The sequence below is a fragment of the Poecilia reticulata genome, chromosome 16 (assembly GCF_904066995.2).
Source record: "Poecilia reticulata chromosome 16, P_reticulata-male-v2, whole genome shotgun sequence".
Classification (NCBI taxonomy): Eukaryota; Metazoa; Chordata; class Actinopteri; order Cyprinodontiformes; family Poeciliidae; genus Poecilia; species Poecilia reticulata.
In genome coordinates this window covers 10,795,708-10,816,118 of record NC_088845.1, presented here as the reverse complement: position 1 = coordinate 10,816,118, position 20,411 = coordinate 10,795,708, and the positions used below count along the sequence as shown (strand labels likewise).

At 38.1% G+C, this 20,411-nt stretch overlaps 1 protein-coding gene across 1 annotated transcript; it reads right to left on the bottom strand.

Moving 5' to 3' along the window:
• Positions 1–4,237: 4,237 nt before the first annotated feature.
• Positions 4,238–7,303, bottom strand: LOC103477767 (free fatty acid receptor 2-like). The gene is made up of 2 exons (XM_008431067.2): positions 7,172–7,303; positions 4,238–6,066 (listed from the first exon to the last, which is right to left on the bottom strand). Exon 2 carries the CDS (start codon positions 5,820–5,822, stop codon positions 4,785–4,787), a length of 1,038 nt encoding a protein of 345 aa, XP_008429289.1. The 5' UTR covers positions 5,823–6,066; positions 7,172–7,303; the 3' UTR covers positions 4,238–4,784.
• Positions 7,304–20,411: the final 13,108 nt, after the last annotated feature.

The following is a 20,411-nucleotide window of genomic DNA, read 5'->3' as shown; positions in this document are numbered from 1 at the left end:
TAGGCTCTCCTTTGCTTCACTGGAGGCTTCCCTCCAAGCAGACTCTCTGTCACCTGGACGTATTGAGGCACAGCAGCTGATATTGATCTCCTGTCAGATGCCCGTTGCACCCTCCCTGCCAACATCTCTGGAGGCAGCAGGCCTGAACCTCCTGTTGGCAGAGCCCTGCTGTCTTCAGGCTTGTTGGTGAACTCCATCCCTTCACGCCAGTCAAAGTGCTTTGTGGTGACAGACAACCCACGTCTGAAAGTGTAGCTGTTCAGTTGTATTATCCTTCCCAGAAAGCAATCCCTGAAAGCAGGGTTAGCGTTCACATGGGTGAAGTAACATCTTACTATGAACTTTGCTTTGACTGCTTCCTACACACAGGGTAAGTATTGCTGGAAAATGAGCTAGAAATTTGTTGTTTGTTGTTGGATTATTTTTACTCAGGTGCTTTTTTAAATTAGGCAATTTCTTTCAATTAAAATTAGTAAGTAGCATAACATTACAGAGAATTATATATGCTACTCCCACCAACAATTTATGTAACACATCATGTATTTTTTTTTTCATTTTAATATGACAGATTGCACTAAATATTATGATATCTGCTGCTTGTTAGGAAAGCTGCCACCTGCATGAATCACGACTGCAAACCAGAAGCCCATTTCTCTGCAATAAACGTTGCCTGTACATCACTTAACATGGTTACAGCAAAAACAAAGTACAGAATAGATTTGTTTAGACTTCATAAAACCCATAAAACAGAATTTTTTTTTCTTTGCTGAATATTTTTAAATAGTTCAAGTTTTTTGATATTGCATGTTGCAAGTCCCGGCAAAAAGCACTGTTATTTATTTCACACAAAGTTTAGCTTCTAAGAAACTAAGAAGCTTATTTGTTATTACAGCAGGAGCTCAGTGCTTCTGCTGTTTGGTGCTCTTCGTGCATTGATGTCTGCATGTTTGTTTGTTTGTTTGTTTGTTTTTACAAAATATATTCCCATTTAATTTCTTGATATTACTGATCTAACTCAATGCTCTGGTTTATATAATTTATTTGCTAAAGATGGGGGCTGATTACAGAGCACCGTGTCCAAGAATGCTAATGAGAATCTGAGTGGAAGGAAATAACATCAGAAACATTTTATCTGCTCCAAGGAGAATCAGGACTTAACTGTTTCTCTTTCGTCCAAATTCCTGCAAATAAAAATAAAAATCTAAATTAAAGTATGGAAAAAGAGTGGATAAGCACAAAATTGAAGTTGGTTCATGTCCAGTGTGATGTTTCCATGCTCATGATTTGGGAAGCCGTTAAATCAACCCGGACTTTTTCAACACCTCAGTGGAACCACAAACCAACTCCACTCCACATTCATTGATTACTGTAAAAAGAGTCCAGACCAAGTGTGGCATGCATGCCGTACAGTACATGAATGTACATTTCAAAAGTAGGTCAATATTTTTGTGTAAAACTATTTTTTTTAATTGATCTTGTTGTGTTATGGATTTAAATTAGAAAAAGACATAATTCATCATTTAAATACATCACTCTGTGTGTAATAAATCAATATAATGTATATCTTTTTTGGTGACATTGTATTTATTGATGCAGGTATTTAGTACTGTGTCACACTTCTCAAAACCTGATAAATCAGGTGTGAGTTCCTATTTCATTTAACCATCAGATCACTTCAGTTCACTTTAAACAGCCAGTCAATAAGCTGGACTTTTAATGGTCCCATAAAAAAGCAATTGCCCACTCTACAAATCAACTCATTCTGCGCTGAAGCAGAGTGTCTGGGTGACAAGACTTCACTAAAGCTGCTTGATCTATTCACAGACTGATTAGTCAGAGGCATCGGGTTGCCTGAAATACAACATAGCTGGGCAAGTTAATGATTTTTCTCAGTCAGTGCTTAAAACTTCCAGCGAGGAGAGGAACATTTCTGCACCTAATCCAGTTTAGCCACGTTTAGATTTTTGTATCAGTCTCAATAAATCGATAAAACAGACAAATCAATGCTGTAGTTTTCTTGTTCTAGATTCCAGATGCCACACCAAATTAGTTGGCTGCACATTGGACTGTAAAATTGTGCTTCCTCTGATGGCTGAGATGTTTACTGGAAATTACGAAGAATCCTAGAAAGCTTTTAAAGAATGTCGTTTAATTGGCTCAGCGTTGTTTTTCACAGGAGTCAATGATGTCCGGATACAGGGACAGATGATGACGGTCATGTGAGGACAGTGTTTCTCTGCCTTTGGCAAACACAGACGCACATGCTTGTAGTGACATCATCTCCCAGGGGTGTTTTTCTTATTGCCTTATCACTCACTTATCACCCAGGGTTAGGAAAAAGTCAACACTGATGGGAAAACCAATGACTGTCTTTCAGGAACTACATATTCAAATAGGAGGTGGAATGAACAAAGGGGCTGCTGGCATTCTGGGTGCTTTTTCTCAGCAAACCAACCTTTGACAAACAAGTTGATGCAAATTCAAGCTGAGATCCATCACAGGAGAAACAAGATTCATCCCTAGTTCTGTTCTGTTACAGGTGTAATCACCCTTCCCAACGGAATGATTATTAAAATAAAAAACAAAATCTACAATGACTTTTAAAAACTCTCTCATCAAGACAGGCTCCAAACTTTCCCTGTAGAATTAAATAAATTCATCCATCTATTTATTTAAGTGGGTTTTAACATAACAGTGCTACGTTTTATAAACTTCTCGTAAATGATGGAGATTGGGTGAAGTTCAAAGTTTGTTTTTGGATTTATTTGGCAGCCATAAAAGCTAAATATGGCAGCTATGACTGCCATAACTGCAGCCATAACTGCAATTATGGGTCAATCTAGTGATTGGTCAATCACTTTATTTACCCATAGAAGTGAAGTGAAAATCTCTACGGAGAATTGCAAATCTGATTAAATTGAAAAAGACTTGTGGGGCCATTTTTATAACATCCAAAGATTTCATGACCATTACTTAAAATATTTTTGCAAGAAAAAACAATAATTGAAAAAGTGCATAAAAAAATTATTGCACTTGTTTGTATTATGATTGTTTTAGCCTAAGAACAGTCCCAAATTAACAGAGCAACATGCTCATAATAAGCCTAGGTGGGCCCCATGTGGGGAAAGGAGGGAAGATCAGATGGGTCCCACATGGGTTTGTCCGCGGGTTCCACGATGGCTCGACATGGGTTTGCCCATGTAGGGCCACAGCCCACATGGGCCCTACATGGTGGTGGGACCACATGGGTTTGTCCATGTAGGGCCCATGTAAGGCCCATGTAGGCTGTGGCCCTACATGGGCAAACCCATGTGGGGCCATCGTGGAACCCGCGGACAAACCCATATGGGACACATATATCAGCCCTCCTTTCCCCCACATGGGGCCCACCTACAAAGATTCACAATTGTCATATTTTATATCAATTTCTTACACTTCGTGTCACAACTCTCTCACTATATACTATACTAATGCTAGTTAGTGAAGTTTGAGATTATTTTCCCTTGCTTTAGTGGCTGGTATTCTGCCCATGTTAGTCATTCTGCAGCATTTATGAGTCAAAATGCACAATTTCGTCATCCACCTGTCAAGCAGATATAGTGATTAGCTCAACCTCCATACTGTTCTAATCCTCACCAAACAGGATTACTGCCTATGCCAACATTTTGCTTATGTCAGAGAATTGTTTCTATTTGGAACATGTGGTGGATCTGTTGATTCACATGTTGTGTGATCTATAAATATGACTCTGACCACAAAAAACAGAAGAACTAGTGCCAGAGAATGTGAACACAATATGGAGAACCGTCTAGAAGCAGATTAGTGACGTCAAACACAGGCTGTTTTATCAACTTATAAGAGTTTTGGGTGTTCGCATTAATCATTGTTTTCTCTAAGTTTATAAATAGAAAAATACACAATTTTATGTGACGTGGCTGATCTGATGGAGATGCAGTGGGTACAATCAGCTGTCATGCTTTTGCTTCTTTCAAACCAAATCACTCGTTATGTGTACTTCCTCATGCACACACAGTGGCTTTCTTTCTTCCTCCTGTTTACTGAATGGTTATTAATTACTCAAACAAATCATTGTGTGATTCATAAATGGAAATTCTGTTTATACAGAAACCTGTCCTCTTCCTCTTCTCATCAAGTTTGGTTTTCTCTCGCTCTCTCTCTCATGCGTACGCATCAGCTTTACACGACTGATCTTTTTACAAAACACTCTGAGTCATAATTACTTAAAATTCTTTTTATATGATTCATGTATGAAAAATAATGTTTATGTTTGAAGTACACTGTAAAAATATAATGTATAATCCACATAAAAACATCACCAAAGTCTGAAATACAATGAGCCCAAAGTGACAATATCTCTCTATTGACTACAAATGGAAGTAAGCAATCAAAAAAAAACAACAAGCCCATATCTTATCGCAAGGAAGTAACAGTTGAAGCTATTGCTTAGTGCTGCGCAATCCCTGTGCCACGTCTGCACAACACCCCATTGCATTATGGGTGTTATTATGAAACCCCGCTACTTAATGCAAGAAATGCTTTTTTTATTTCATGTGACAGTTCAAAGCAGGCCTGTCTCTGCAGCTTTACACACTACGCTGCCTTTAAAAATTGCTGCGGCTTGCTCAGGCAAACAAAAGGGCGCCTCACATCGCAAGTTCATCAGTGAGTCAAACAAATCCCGCCACAGTATACACAGCCAAGTCATTTCACACGGGTAAAAACATAAACGCGGTATTAATTTCCTGCTTGCAGAGATGAAAAAATTAGTTGAGGCTGCTGCTCCCAGTCCTCTTCCTGTCAGTTGTGATAGCATTGATCTCCTGTTGTTTGTGTTCCTTATCTTTCTCAGTCTTGTTAGCTCCCCCACACAAGTCCTGGAGCATGTGACAGGACATGCACCTGCAGAGGCGACTTTTAACCCCTTGCTTCAATTTGTCGACAGTTCCTCTCACAGCAGAGGAGGAGAAGTAGAAAATAAAAGGGTCCAGACAGGCGTTGAAGGTGCTGCACAGCAATGCTTTGTCTCTCCAATCGGGACTCTTCTCCATGACGAAGCCCACAATGTGTGAGACGTTGTAGGGGCCGAAGCACAAGGCGAAGACGACTAGTGTCCCCAGTGCCATGCCGATGGCCCGCAGGCGGCGGCGGCGGTCGATGTGGTGCAGCTTGGACAGAATCCTGATGAAGTTGATGTAGCAGTAGCTGGAAATGAGGAAGGGGATGCAGAAAAGCACTATGCAGAGCTCCAAACGCACAGGCAGGAGGACCTTCAGTTGGGCATCAGTAAAATTTTCATAACACACATCCTTCCTGATTTCAGGGATGGTGAAGGTGGAATTTTCTCCACCTTCTTGTCCAATAAATGGCACTATGAATACAATGCTCAGGTGGAGGAAGCAGAAGATCCAGAAGAAGATGCTGGCGGCGACAGCATAAATGGGTCGACGCTTCAGGGTGTGCTTGATTGGGAAAGCGACGCCCAAGTACCGCTCCACACTGACGGCAGTGAGGAAGAAAGTGCTGCTGTAAATGGTCATGTAGAAAACAAAGCCAGACAGTGGGCAGAGGGCATAGGGCAGGTTCCACTTCTGGTCGTCCACGGCTTCCTGCATCTTGAAAGGCAAAAACAGGAGGAAGAGGAGGTCAGAGATGGTCAGGTTGAGCAGAAGGATGTCGATAGGTGTGGGCTTTTGCTTCACTTTCTTCCAAAAGGTGTAGAAGGCCAGGACATTGGTGGGGAAGCCCAGCACAAAGGTGATGATGTAGACAGACAGACACAGCCCAGTGTGGCACTCCTGCATGTTGTCTTCAGATTTATTCTCGCACAAGTGTCAGGGATTGAGATGTGTCACATTATATCCTTGACTCTGACTCTGAGGACAAATGGGCCACTGCACAGGAATGTTTGATCTGTCAGGCAGTCCAAAGCAAAGAACACAACGGCTTTTTATTCGGTCAGTGGCCTGGAAACAACGCGACAGGACAAGACGGCTTCACTGTCTTCATCAGTAACCTGACGCTCATCTTTTCCTTGAGGTCTGAGTTCTGATGATAAGAGATAAGAGAGTAGAAAGTGATTAATCATCTGTTCGACAAAGTACTTCACCATACAAGTCCTTTACTGCTTTGCTTTTATTCAGCTATAATGAGGATTATATGTTTACTTTTAGGCAAAAACACACAGAGAAAAACCAAATCCATATTCCTTTGTATTACTATTATGACACTTTTAATAATAAATCAGAACTGATTGCAGTTCTGGGACATTTTGTAGACGGGGATAAACCTAAATCATTATTATTTGGATCGTGTTTTACTACAGGGACTGTACGACAGCTAAAACCAGTGGCGATTTTAAGCTAATTTTTCCACTAAATTTTGACACTTAAATTTCAGTTCAACATGTCTCAATAATAAGGTAAGTTTTTATCTTGCTTTTTTTTTTCATAGGTGGACTAGTTCGTAAATCTTTTAAGAAATTAAATTACAACAACCCTAAAGGTCAGTGAAATCAGAAGTTTTATTATTTTCTAATTATTTGTAAAAAATTAAGCATGAATGTGTTTTAGTTCAACAAAGTCACGGTCATACTCATTGCCTTCACAATTAGGTCAAATAATACTTGACACACATTTTTTGCTGTGACACGATGTGTTCCTTGTGTGACCTACAGGAGGCATCGGTACGTGGATCACTGTACTCCCAATTAATATATGAACCACCACCCCACTGTTGTTAAGCTAATTTTAGTTTGGGAAGCATTTTTCTTTTGAGCAATGTTGTTTGAAAGAAAAATGTCTCTTAAAATGTAAAAACCTTCAAATAAATTATGAACACCGTTTAAGTCAGTCTGGTTAAATAAATAAAACCAAATTAATCTGAAAAGGAAGGTTTTGTGCCTAAATTTGATCATAGAAATAATTATTTATCCAACTAAGAGCCTAAGTTAAAAATTAAGTCAACAAGTGCAGATAACCTGAGACATGGACTGCAGTAAATGAGTTCAAATGACGCTGTAGATTTTTTAAATATCAGCAAAAATCTGTAGAAATACTTGATTCTAAAGAAAATCAAGCACTGATTTCTATACTCCTAAAAGAAATAAAAAAATTACAAAAACGTTTTAAAATAAAAACTATATATTTCTTACCTCTTCTGTAAATGGTTGTATCGTTTCAAATGTTTACTTGAGCAGCTGAATCTCACCTCTTATTTAGTAGGGCAGCAAGAGGAAGTACTGTTTACTTCCTTCCTAGACTTGTGACGAAACAAAAGAAGTAACACTAACTAAAGTAACCTGAAGAAGACTTCCTCTTTATGCGATGGGTTTTTTCTCCCCCCTCACAGTTTACGTGTTCTATCTCCACAAGCTTTCAATTCTAAAGAAATAACACAGGTAACAGGGGCTTACCTCCACTGCAGACACACTCAGCTGTTCTGTTTGATATTTTCCATTCACCAGCCTTCAAATCCAATCTGCCTCCGTCTGGCACAACCCCTTATTTACATGATAATCTAAACATTCAGCACTGATAATAGAAATTATTATTAGTGAGACACCGCCACAGTTTATCCCCCACATTCGCCAAACATAGTTTCCCTGGTAACAACTGGCCTTTTCCCCTCTATGACAGTCACAGACAGTCTCTGCAGTCCTTTTTTATTCCAGACAGTTAAATCGTGTCTAGTAGTTCATGTTGTCACGTGACGCAGGTGAATGAGGTGATCTGTAAAAGAGATGTCCCTCCCTGCAACAACACGTGTCAAATAGAGGCTTGTAATGTCGTGTGATAAAAAGAAAAGTAAATAAACCAAATTAACGTGAACTTAAGCTTACATTTAGAGGAATGGTTAATAATCTATTCTCGAATAACTCTCAGTCATGTCAGAAATCATAGACTGTCTGTGAATGTATTTAAAATTGGAGCCAGCAGGTCAGATTTGTCTTGAGTAGGTGATAGAGGAAGCGAAGATAGCCCTGGTTAATTTTTACAAAGTCACCTACGCAGGCTTTTGAAGTTATTATGACTCAAAGGAGTATGGAGTCCTTTTGATGTTGCTAAATGTATGCAATCACTGAGTTGGTTTCACTTAAAGTAATTCTTTAAACACTTGACTTGTGAGGGCGAGTTTCAGGTGTTTTGCCAGACCTATCTAATAATCCTTTTTAGCTTTGTCACTCACTTCCAGGTGCAGCTATTGATCTTTTTTTTTTTTTTCTTAAACCCTCTTTATGCTGTTTTTTTACAGAGTAAAAAAAACTCTGTAAAAACAGAGTTAAAAAAAAACCCCACAAAAACAGAAACTGTGTTTATGTCTCAGTTTTAGCATTCCTCGCACAATCCTGGACATGGTAGATTATGCAAGCGTCTTTGTAACACTGTAAGACGTGTTTTTACAGAGTGACATCAGAGAATTTTAGAGACATCGTCTGACCAGCAGCGTCTCAGTTGTGATGCTGTGCGGTATTTCATCATCGTCTTACAAGACTGCTTGAGAAAGTAGAAACAATTTGAGCTCTCGGCACGAGGCAGAAGCACAAATCAGAAAGGATTTGCATACAGGGTGTCGCTTTGCACTTTAACATTTTCTTATCTTTTTAAATGCCGTCTGAGTCAGAACATTATTTTTTAATTAAAATGATCGCTACTGTGGAAATATTTAGTTCATTATGTGCAATAAAGTTTAAATCCATCATTTTGTAGTGTATGAACCAATTTAAATGTACCCAATAATTTGAATATTATATACAAAGAGCATTGTTAAAAAAAATTTTTTATAAAAATTATTCGCCCCCTACAGAGTTATTTTGTGTTCTGCTTCTTTTTTGTCACATTGATAATTTAAAAAAATTGTAATTTCTAAGGTTTTGGTGCTTCAATGAACCTCAGTGGGAAAACACAGTTAATCCACAAACGGACAAGATGGAGCATTGAGAAACCAGGCCAGGAGTGGCTGGCCAGCCAAATACTCCAAAAGTCTATCCACAACTCATCCAGATCACATCATGTGAGCCACTATAAGCATCACACGGTCAATAGGTTGATATTTAATTAATCAGACGAGTGGAAAATTATTGTTCAAGTAGCTTGAATCATTTTTTTAGTCAAGTGATCAAGAGAAAGCCGCATTTTGTATTTTCTCAGGTTGTCTTTGATATTCAAATGTGTTTGATCTTCAGCATCTGAATGTGTATAAACAGAAAAAATTAGAAGAGGATTTTTTTTTTTTTTTTTTTAATCTGTGATGGGTTACAACACTGTATTTGAAAGGTCAAATTCTAAATTTTCGTCTGTGGGGTTAAAATGTGAGTGAAAAAAACAAAAAAATAAAAATAAATTGAGAGTCTATGTGTAAAGTCCAGATAAAGGGGTCTTCAAATCCAGTCTTCAAAGGTCAGTCTCCTGCAACTTCTAGATGTGTCTCTGCTTCAACACACCTGGGTGAAAGAATGAAGTCATCAGACTCCAACTTGAAGAATTATGTTGGTCAGTTGTTAAATGAAGGAAAAAGTGTGATGATCTTCATAAGACACCAGGAATTATATGTTTACCTGAACTTATCTAAGCTCTTTAAAGCATAGGGTGCTGTGAAAAATAAGGTTTTATGAAAACCCTAGTTTCCTTTCTCAATATACAAAAGTTGAGTCAGTTGGTAAGTGAGGTTAAAAATGTTTAAAGCTTACTCCTAAATAACTGCTGCAAAGAGTTGATCTTGGGCTCAACAGGTTTTCATTAACAGCAATTTATGGAAAGTCAGACGTCACAGTAGGCTTTAAAATCAATCAAACTCCTGTAACTGCTGCATCATCAACGATAACTACCGAGAATCATGGGCAAACAGACAGCTGGATGAGGCGTGTATTTCATCCAGTCAGCCCCATCGTGTCTGCAGCTGTTAAACATGATTCAAAGGTTTTGCTACTAATTGAAACAAGGAGTGAGCTTCGTTGCAGCGAGTGAACAAGGGAATATTTGAAACACAGCACCCAGTTTTGTTATGCACAAATCACGCGATTAAGTCTCAGCTCTGTTTACGCACATTCCAAGAGGATTAATGTATATTATGTTGGATTTGTATATCCTTTTTATGACTGCTGAACTGGCTGGGCACATATAGTAAAGCTGGCAGAATACAACATTTACAATTGTTCGCAGTTAAATATGTGAAAATCTGTCAAATGCCAAACCTTAAACAGGACTGAAAATAGGAGTGTAAGCTCAGGAGCCAATCACTGTCCCAGTCATCATTGAATTCAGCCTCAGCTGACGGTTGGAATCCATCATGGCTGGTACATTTTCTGTAATTTTCTGATCCAGTACATGAGGCTGAAACTCTTGTAGCTGGACCTCTACCTCTGTCTAATCTTTGTCAGATTGAAGTCCATATGAGTTGGATTCATGAGGGAAGATGTCTGTCTGACCAGAAGAATTCAGATTCACTTTTTGTTTACTATGGCCAACTAATCACATTGACAAAAACTAGTCTCCACTATTATTCTTCCCATCTAGCATGTGTGTGGGGGGGGAGGGGGGTGTGTGTAGGGGTGTGTATGCTTGTGTGTGTGTGTGTTTGCATGGGAGAAAGTTTTTAAAGGTGTATTTATAGTGTTACAAAGCGCTTATGGTGACGCACAGCAGACTCAGCCGTTATTTTCATCTGCAGGTGTGGTTTGAGAAAGCAATTGCAAATTAAGATGGAAACGCAATGTTGCGTGGTTAAAAACATAAATATTTTTGCTGGAGGCTTTTTCATATTAAAATGGATGTTTTTTTTCTTTCTGCCGTCACCACATGGATGCTCTGTATTTGATTTGCCCTAAAATCGGTGACCCAATACATTCAGCTGAGATTCCTTATATAGCAAACTTTTTGCCACCTGGCATGATACATTTGACTTCTTATAGTTACTTTAAAATCTGCTTATTAAAGCTTGTGTTTAAATGGACTCTGTCAGCCTGAATGTGAGTGAAAGCCACAGTTTTGACCTGCTCTCTACCTGACAGGTTTAGAAGACTATACAAATTTCCGAGATACAAATGTAATTTTCCACTGTGCAACAGTCTGAGGTATAATCTGTGGAAACCAAATTAATAGAGCATTATGAAAACAATTCATGATGACACACGTGTGGTCTGTGAGGCAATAGCAAGAACTGTGCTGCATTGTGCTTTTTCTTATGTATCCATACGTAACACCTACTGTATGTTACAGAATGACAAGTTGGACATCTGTCCCTGTCTTTTCTTTTGCAAATTTTAGAAGTGAGGATGAAATTCAAAACTTTCAGCATTAAAACCTAAAGAAAAAGTCATGTTATAAAAGAGTAACTTCTAGCTCTGTTGTTCTAGATGGCCTCTGTAAAAAAATTAAAAAGTTGACTGTTGACTCAGATCTTTATTGTGGTAGTTCCAGGTCTTCACTTGTCACCACAGTTTCAAAATCAGAACATTGACACTATTTAAAGAGGTCATGGGTGTTTAATAGTGCAGTAGCTGCATCAGAAATAGTGCATCATACTCCTTCTCATTTTCACACTTTGTTACATAAATGTCATACATTTCAGTGTTTGATATTGGGACTTTACACCTTGAGCCAACATGAAGAAGTGCATGATTCTAGTAAAGGTTGTTGAGTTTGAACCATTTGCCCGTTAGCTGCTAGTTTGCTCAGTTTCAGTCAGATTGAATAAAAACTGTATATTAACATCAATTTTTAAGAGCTGCCAAAGGTGCTCAACTGGATGGTGATTTGTACTTAGACTGGGTCATTCTTCCTGTCTGTGCTAAAAAAAAAGTGGCCTCTCCTCATGACGCTGCTTTGTTTCACAGTGTAGATGGGGTGTTAACGGTCAGATGCAATGGTAACTTTCCTCCCTGCAGCTTTTTGCACGTAGACCAAAATGTAAACTTTTGTCACAAAGTGTCATTGTTCCACATGCTTGCCATGTTCCCCTCAGACCTTAAACAAGGTTTCTTATGTTTATTTTATTTTTATTTTTTTTACAACTGCTTGCTTTTTGTCATTCTGAACATAAATGCCAGATTTGTAAAGTGAGAAATAAATTCTTGTGTTAACAAATTGTCCCATCTGATCTGTGGTGAGTCTCTGCAGCTATACGGAGTTGGCATGAGTTCATCCCACTTCACAAATACGCACTATTTTGTGTTGGTCTATGACATAAAATCCCATCGAAATTTGTGCTTGTAACAAGACACAAACGAACACAACCTCTGTAAATAAAAAGGCCAAACCATGTCACAGGCGTTTTTATTTACTCATACCTGTACAATATTAAAGATTTAGCATCCAGCCAGCTGCTGCAGACGACTGTCTAAGAAAAATAAACACTTTTCCATTAGATCTGGTTCGGTTGAACACAGGCTATGGACAGCAGCATCAAAAACCCGAGGCGTCCACAACATAGCTGGTCGTAGCTGATGCAATGAAATGATATTTGTGACAGAGCGTAGAAAATAGAACAAGGACATGGTTCAAAAGTGTTGCTGAGGTTCACAGAAAAGAGTCATCAGAGCAGCACTCTGTGTGGTCACTGGAGCAGCACCAATACAATCATGCATTACAAAAGCAATGGGTAGAAAGTAATGGTGTGTGACTGTATTGATGAAAACCACAAGATACTCGCATTAAAATAATTAATAAAAAAGACTGCATGTGTTTTTGGTTTTGTCCAAAACGTTTATTTTGAAAATTCCTACTTTATTTTCTCAAAACAAATGTGGCTGTTTAGAGATTATATTTTAATGACACTTTTAATGCAACGTTGCTCTAAAAGTTGCATCGAATGTACATTAAAAATGCCAACTTTGCATTAAATTGTCATAATTTACAAAATCATGCAAAGTTGTCATTTTTAATGGACTTTTAATACAACTTTTAGAGCAACTTTGCATTAAAAGTGTCATTATTTACCAAATGACACTTCATGACAACTGTCATAAACATTCATAAAGACTTCTTTATGTTCATGACAGATGTTATGTCACGTTTATGACAGTGTCATGTCAGTCTTATGCACACCCCTTCAAATAAAGTGTTACCAAATATTTAATAAAATCTACAGCAGCTAAAAAATAGATCCTGCATCTATTTCTCTGCGCCCAATAGAAAAGGCCAGTTTCGAGTCCAATTGCCATGGCTGCTAAGAGCAGAGAGTGAGAGGGCTTGTGTTGTTGAAGAGCACAAACATGCTGCTGTATAGACGAGAGTGGCTCTGCTGCGTTATCAGCATCTGTTTGAGAAGCAACTAGAAGGGTTTGGAGATGATTGCGCGGTGGGATAAAGTGGGAAATACTGTGTGTGCTTTAACTTCTTCATTTACTGTAAATAGTAAGAATAAAATAAAATTAAAAAAAACTCTAAGCTTCCTGAGCTCTTCGGAGAAAGGAGAAGGAAATAAAGTTAGAAGAAATTCTCTGCTGAGGTAACCACCAGCACATGCAACGTGAAACATTTTCTTACGTGCCTCACTCAGCTCGGCTGACGCTGTAAAGATGCTCTGATCAGATTTCCATTTATTTTTGTTGAAAGTTACGGTGGTAAGGAGCCAACGTGATTCAAATCTCAAATCTTTCCATTTGTGAAATGTGAAAATAAAAATGCTCTTAGCTTAAAAATAGTTTTTAGATTAAGAAAATAAATGAAAAGTCAGCGAAGAAGATTTGTTTTTTTCTGTTATTGCATTTCATATTTAACGTAGGTCAGAAGGGAATCGAAAAGGTACAGCTGGATTTTGCTTCATTAATGTTTCTTATTGTTATACAGCCGTCTTATGTATCTGTACCTTTAAAAATATAACTAGAGCTGACGACCTAATTTAGCTCCTGCGTTCACTGGTGATGCTTTATTCTACACGTCTAGAATGCAAATAAAAGCAAAAATATTCCTCAGTCCTGACTGAAGTCTTCACTTTGTCAGAGCTTTTTAAAGTTGCCTGGGAGCGGAAAAGAAAACTGCTCTGTGGTTTTGTGAATCAAAATTGGAAATGCACACTTTATGAGGTGAAGAGAAGAGGAACAAGTCTGCTTTCTATCATCAGCACTGTTGCAGCTGCACAGATGTACATGCTATTAGCAACTCTCTCCTCTGTCAAGGCACTATCAATGAACAATGCGTGCAGGAAGAGTTTCGGTGAGAAACTGAACTGCTAGATGCTCAGAGATACCAGCTTGTAAATCAGAAAGTACAATGTAACAACCACCACATCAGGGTCAAAGATGGCGGGTGCAATACGGGATGGGTAGAGGCCAAACCTTTGCAATCTGATCTTCTGCTACTGACGATGGACTCTGTTATTGTTTCATGTTAGCTTTAACAATATTTGTTTGCTTGAAGAAACACTCTTTTTGTTGACTTAACGTGTCACATCCTTCACCCACCACAAGGGGATCGCACCTCAAACTGTCTCCTGCTCATTGTAGTTGTTCTGTCTTCATCTATGAAGTGTTTTAATTAAGTCTATTGCTACGTCATGATGTTAATTCGTCCGGCTTCACAGTTTATCTGACCCACATCTCGCAGAATTCACAGCTTCTTATCGTCGCACGGAGTTGCGGTTCAGATTATAGAGGAATAATCGCTGTCTGAAGGAAGACACTTCCTCCCCACACATCATGTTGGGTCTCCCACAGAAAGCAAGAATGCATCTAAAATCTGCTGCCATCTTGTTCCGGGGCGTTTGAAATAAAAACTTCATTGTGTTACATCAAGGAGATATCTCAACAATTAAGAGCTTGCTGCTCTGTGCATCACAGACTGGAGCATCCCAGAAGCTTGCTTCACTAATCCCTCTGTTAATACCCAGAGCATGAACCTATAAGCTCCCTTATGTTTGTGGTGGAGGGAAGAGAATGACAACATAATTCTCTCAACCCAACAGAAGAGTTCAGTCGGAGCTAAGCTACCGTGTTGCTATTTGAAGAGTGATTTTGTGGCCAACATGGCTTGGGCTGATTCCATTCCCAGTGACACATTAATGAAATAAAGCTTGCCATGTTAAAAAGATAATCCTCCGCATTCCGCTGGCAGCCTTATCTAGAATGACCCGAGTCCAAGAAACAGGACAGGGGAGAAAACTGGGCGTAAAAATAGAAAACACTTAAGGGCCACAGAGACAAAATTGATTTTCAGACCTTGGCTCCCCTCCCATTTCAAGTAATCGCATTCATAATGATCAGATCAATACCTTTTATACAGAAACACCAAAAGGAAATTCTCCAACAGACTCATTTTGAAATGCCAGATATGTGCAAACACTATTGCAGTAATTATGTTCTCTTGTGAACACAGAAACTATGACAGTTTGAGGAAAGAGAACAAAGCGTAAGCCACACAAAGGTACAATGGGTGCAGATGTGGGTTTATTTGATCATGCGTGTTTCTGAAAGTACACCATCAGGACTAACACAGGCTAACCTATTTGTTTTTGTTTTGTTTTGTTTTTTTGGGGGGGGATGGTAGTTTGGTTTGAGTCTTGAAAGAAAATATCCTTTCAAAACATACACAGTTCACAATGACCCAGAAACTTAGAAATACTCATCTATAGCAAAAAGATTTAAAATTGTTCTCATTGCGTTACATTACATCCACTAATGTGAAGACCTCAGAAGCTTATCAGAGAAATCCTGTAGACCAACGGACACAGCTGGTCGGGGCTAAGCTTGGAGAGAAATGTTAAAGAGGAAATAGATTATAGAACAATGTCCCAGGCTCAAAGAGCCCTGCGTAATCAATCATGTGAAAATGGAAGGAGTATGAAAACCTATCAAGACTCAAAGACTTGTCTGAGAATGCTAATCAGAGAAGCAGGAGGAGCTGCAGCATTTCAGTTTAGGTGGGAGAATCTGTGGACAGAACTATTGGATGAAAACTGCACAGATGTTGCCTCTTGTAAAAGAGTGGAAACGGCAATACATTTTTGGAAGGAAAAAGAAAATTAAACATTTTAGTTTATAGATTGGAGGAAACGGAACGAAGAAGATGCTGTGGTCACAAGCAGTGACAGGAAAATGGCTCAGAGTTCATGGGATAGACATAAACAAAGGGCGATCCAGGAAGAAACCCGTCTAGAGGTTTCAAAGAACTTGACACTGGGATGGAGGTTCATTTTCCAGAAGGGCAACAACCCGAAACATGCAGCCAGAGCTACAATACATAGCATGTTCATGTGTTTACATGGCCCAGTCAAAGTCTAGATCAGTGTTTCTCAAACCTGGTCCTCACCGCCCCCCTGCTCTGCATGTTTTAGATGTGCCTCTATTCCAGAACATCTGATTCAAATGATTGCATGACCATCAAGTACTGCAGAGGCCTGTTAATCACCCAGAGATGCAATTCAGGTGTGTGGCAGAAGGGAAACACCTAAAACATGCAGGACAGGGGGGCAGTGAGGACCAGGGTTGAGAAACACTGGTCTAGATCTTGTTGAAAATCTACGGTAAAACTGCTTTGCAAAGAGGAATGTTAGTAGATGGTCTACTCTCAGTCTGATCTGTAGGGAGTCGTGTCTTTCTACTGTCACCATCATCCATGCAGAAAAATTACTCCAAAGTCAACGATTCAATCAAATCAGAGGGGGTTTTTTTCTCACCATATAATAATCCAAACTTGTCTGAATGATAACTATGAGCACGTTTGAATTTGTCGACGTTATTGCATTGGACTGATCAGTATTTACGTGTAAAATGTAAATCAGTTTGTTTTGTAAAGTGTTTTGAGATTAATTACTAATTAATTTATATCTGTTGGAACTTAGGATTTTTTTTTTTTTTTTTCATTGAATGGGGATACAATTATCCTGTGCCAAACCTGTAGAGACATCTGGAGGTATTAATTCAAGTTGGCTGAAAGCAAAAACATGCCACACCTTTTCTTATCTTATATGTAAAGAAACAAAAAAAAAACATGCATTCTTCTATTTCATTATCAATACCTTGTGTTTGGCTGTCAAAAAAAAAAGGCCACATACAACATATTGAGATTTGCATGACAAAATGGCTGAAAGTGACTTTTTGATGGACTTAAATTCAACTATTCCTTCTGTTGTAAATTCTTACAAATACCTTTTTCTATTATCTGACAGTTGTTATGATGTGTAACCATGGCAGCAAGACATTGTTTTTACAACTGGCAGCAGCTGATTAGCATCTCAAAAGCTCAAATAATAGTAGAACTGCAGCCACATATGACAGAGGAGTTGAAAAGAAAGCTTCACAGATGCAGAGCAGGACTAAAGAGCTGAGAGAGTAGGAGGAAGTTCAAACCATTGCTTTCATTGATCCAATACTGGGCAAGAATCCTGTCCCTGACACCACCGTCTCTCTGTCCAGACATATTCAAAAAGGTGCAGCAAAAGCAAATGATCTGGATTAGCAGTGCTTGGCATCATCCAGTACATGTTACTGCAAAATATTGTCTGTTAGCATGTCATGACTGCCATGAGACGGTCAAACAGCAACAGCCTTCAGTCAGAAGCCTCATCAGATTTGTTGCGAGGCTGACTGCTACCACAGATCGTTTCTGCATCACCATCCATAACGACTCTTTGAAGACTCTTTGGATGATGTGAGTTAAGATCTCATTTAATTTCCATGAGGAAAAAACAAAGCATTAATTAAATTTGAATTTAATTGAATCAGGCATGGGCAACTCAGTTTCTTCAGTCCCAATGTCCTATATGTTAGATGTTTTACCTGAATTAAATGAACTGCTCCACAACCAGGCCGAGGAGAGGCCATTAAGCTCTCAGCTCAGCAGAGTTTGTCTAAAAAATGAATGATATCACCTCCTGAAGATGAAAAATGTCTAGAAAGATCAAAAAGCTTTGCTCTTAAAATGCATCTAATTATGGAGACAAAAAAGGAGCTAAATCATTGATTTCATCAAGCAACGGGTGTTTGGTGAGATAAAAGCAGCCTCCTTTTGAACCAGAGGCACAAGACGGAGAAATCGCACTCATTCTTCGAGGTCAGTCCAACTTGAAATTCACAACTCCTCTAATCAGAGTGTGAAAAAGATGAGCAAATTACAACTCTGTAATTTACAGTTTAATACAAAGGAGGTTGCTCTGTACTCAAATTAAGGTGAGATGAAAGTGTAATGATGGCTGTGGGGAACATTTGACATGTGTTTGGAACATTTTTATGGGCAGTTGGGTCACTGATGGACCCACAGTTGTAGCTGTAAAACTAATGAATGTTTGATTTCTTTTCATAAAAGGATATTTTAAAATTCTTATTAAAGAAAGTTAAAAATATGAAAATGAACTTATTAGTGGTGTTATTTTGGAAAACCTTTCAAATTAAAACTACTATATGCATGTGAGTATACCTTCATAACAGCAATTACATTTATTTGATATATGATTATATAATTTGATTTAGGTATAATAATAATAACAATATGATCTTAGTGTTTTATCATGATGCTGTAGGCCCTCCACATATGTCTATGGACATTTTGCAAAAACATAACAACATATACATATATTAAAAAATATATATAAAGATATATAATTTTGCTGTTGTTTTATTTTGAACAGCATTTCTCACATGCTCCTACGAGAAAGTGCTTTGGAAATCAGGTTTGCTTTGTATATTGAAGGTAAAATGAATTGTTGAAAAATAATTTCAAAGCAACTTAATTTTGAACACAGCAGCTTTCTGCATGAAAACAACTCAGTGTCCACAAAGATGGTTTTGTTGGGGATTTGTTTTCTATGCGTATGTCAATTTGAGCTGACTGTTGCCATTAATCTTAAAAATATGATTAAAAAGTTAATGGCTGAGAAGGTGTGGAAGTTAAATATTCTGAGAGGAAATTCTGCTCATCGTATGGATTGAGACAGATTTATGAACTGGAGCAAAAATATATCTGCTTAACAAAATGTATATAGAGTAGTTATTGTGACCTTTGTCCACACAGCATAATATGTTCAACCTCAATCAGATTTGATGGAGGGCGTCGGTGAATGTCAATTTTGAAGTCTTGCCACAGATTGTTAATTAAATTTAAGTCTGGCATTTGACCTGACTATTCTAACATATGAAAATGCTTTGAGTATGTAAAGCCTGGCATTTGTGGCTGTATGTTTACGTTACATTGAGAAGTGAACAGTGCATCGGTCACTTCACCACCACATTTTGTTATAGTACGGGGTTATTGCACATTGTATTAAATTAATATCTTTCTTCAAAATTTTACACACAAATAGCATATTATGGCAATGTAAAGAAAACTGCAGTGTTTTTTTTTTGTACCGTCCTCATTCTTGCTTGCTTGTTCACTGTTTTCTGCAGAACTTCCCTCACAGAATATGTGATATATATGTTAAATGTGAAAACTCTTAGTTGCACTGTATTTTATTTAGATGTAACAGAGTCAAGAGTGGTGAATACAAAGGCACTCAATTTCTTTTTTTTTTTAGATGTCTTTCCCATCCCCCCAAAAAAATCTGAATTTTGATTGGAGGGAGCATGTATATCTCCCAAATAAAAGAATCTGGACATAAAACTCTGGTTATTCTAAATTGTTGTCACTTGTCAAATAAAAATGTCATTGTGATTCTAGTGTACATTTATAAGACCTTGCTGCTGCTGAGTTTACAGATAAATAAAAGAATAAGTTATTACTATTTCTTCAGCGCATCAGTAAAGTATTCACAGCACTTCACTTTCACATTTTGTTATGGTACAGGCTTATTCCTGAAGAATCATTCAAATGTTTTTTTGGCAAAATGTTTTGAAGCGCTGACTCAGCTCTTTCTGTGATGACAGATGGAACAAGCTGCACTTTTTAGGTCAGCAAAATGTCACTCTCTACAAAGTCCAACAAACCTTTTAGAAAACATTGTCCTTATCAAAGGCCATTGGAAAATACATGATAGTGGATTTTTTTTTTTTTATAAAATTGAACCATGCCTAATAGTTTTTTTTTTTTTTTTCAAATGTCACATTTAACTCCCTCAAAGTCCTGCCTTATGTGGGGTCACATGGCAGCGCGGTGGCATTTTAAAGGCAAAGATATAATATGAACCTCAGCAAAAATAAGCAGGAACAGGTTGCTACTCTCAAGGTCTGTAACAAATGCTGTTTTTCGTTACCATTTACTTTCTGTCCAGGTTCTTTATTTTAAATGCCAGAATTAATTACAAAGGTCCATCAGAAACCAAAGTAATTTCCAAGAAGGACTCAGTGGGAAGATAATGAAAGCAGGGTCTTGTTTGATGGATGTTTTTATTGGTGAGAACATAAATGAATAATTTCTCAAAGTTAGACTTTTTCAAATTGCAGCTAATTATCTGTGAGTGTATGAAAAGCTAAAATGTTTTCTGCTTCATTAAAAGGACTTTTCTGGTTAGAAAACAGCTCAAAT

Coding starts and splice junctions, on each gene's coding strand:
- LOC103477767 (XM_008431067.2), bottom strand. CDS start 5,822: ATGCAGGAGTGCCACACTGGGCTGTGTCTGTCTGTCTACATCATCACC.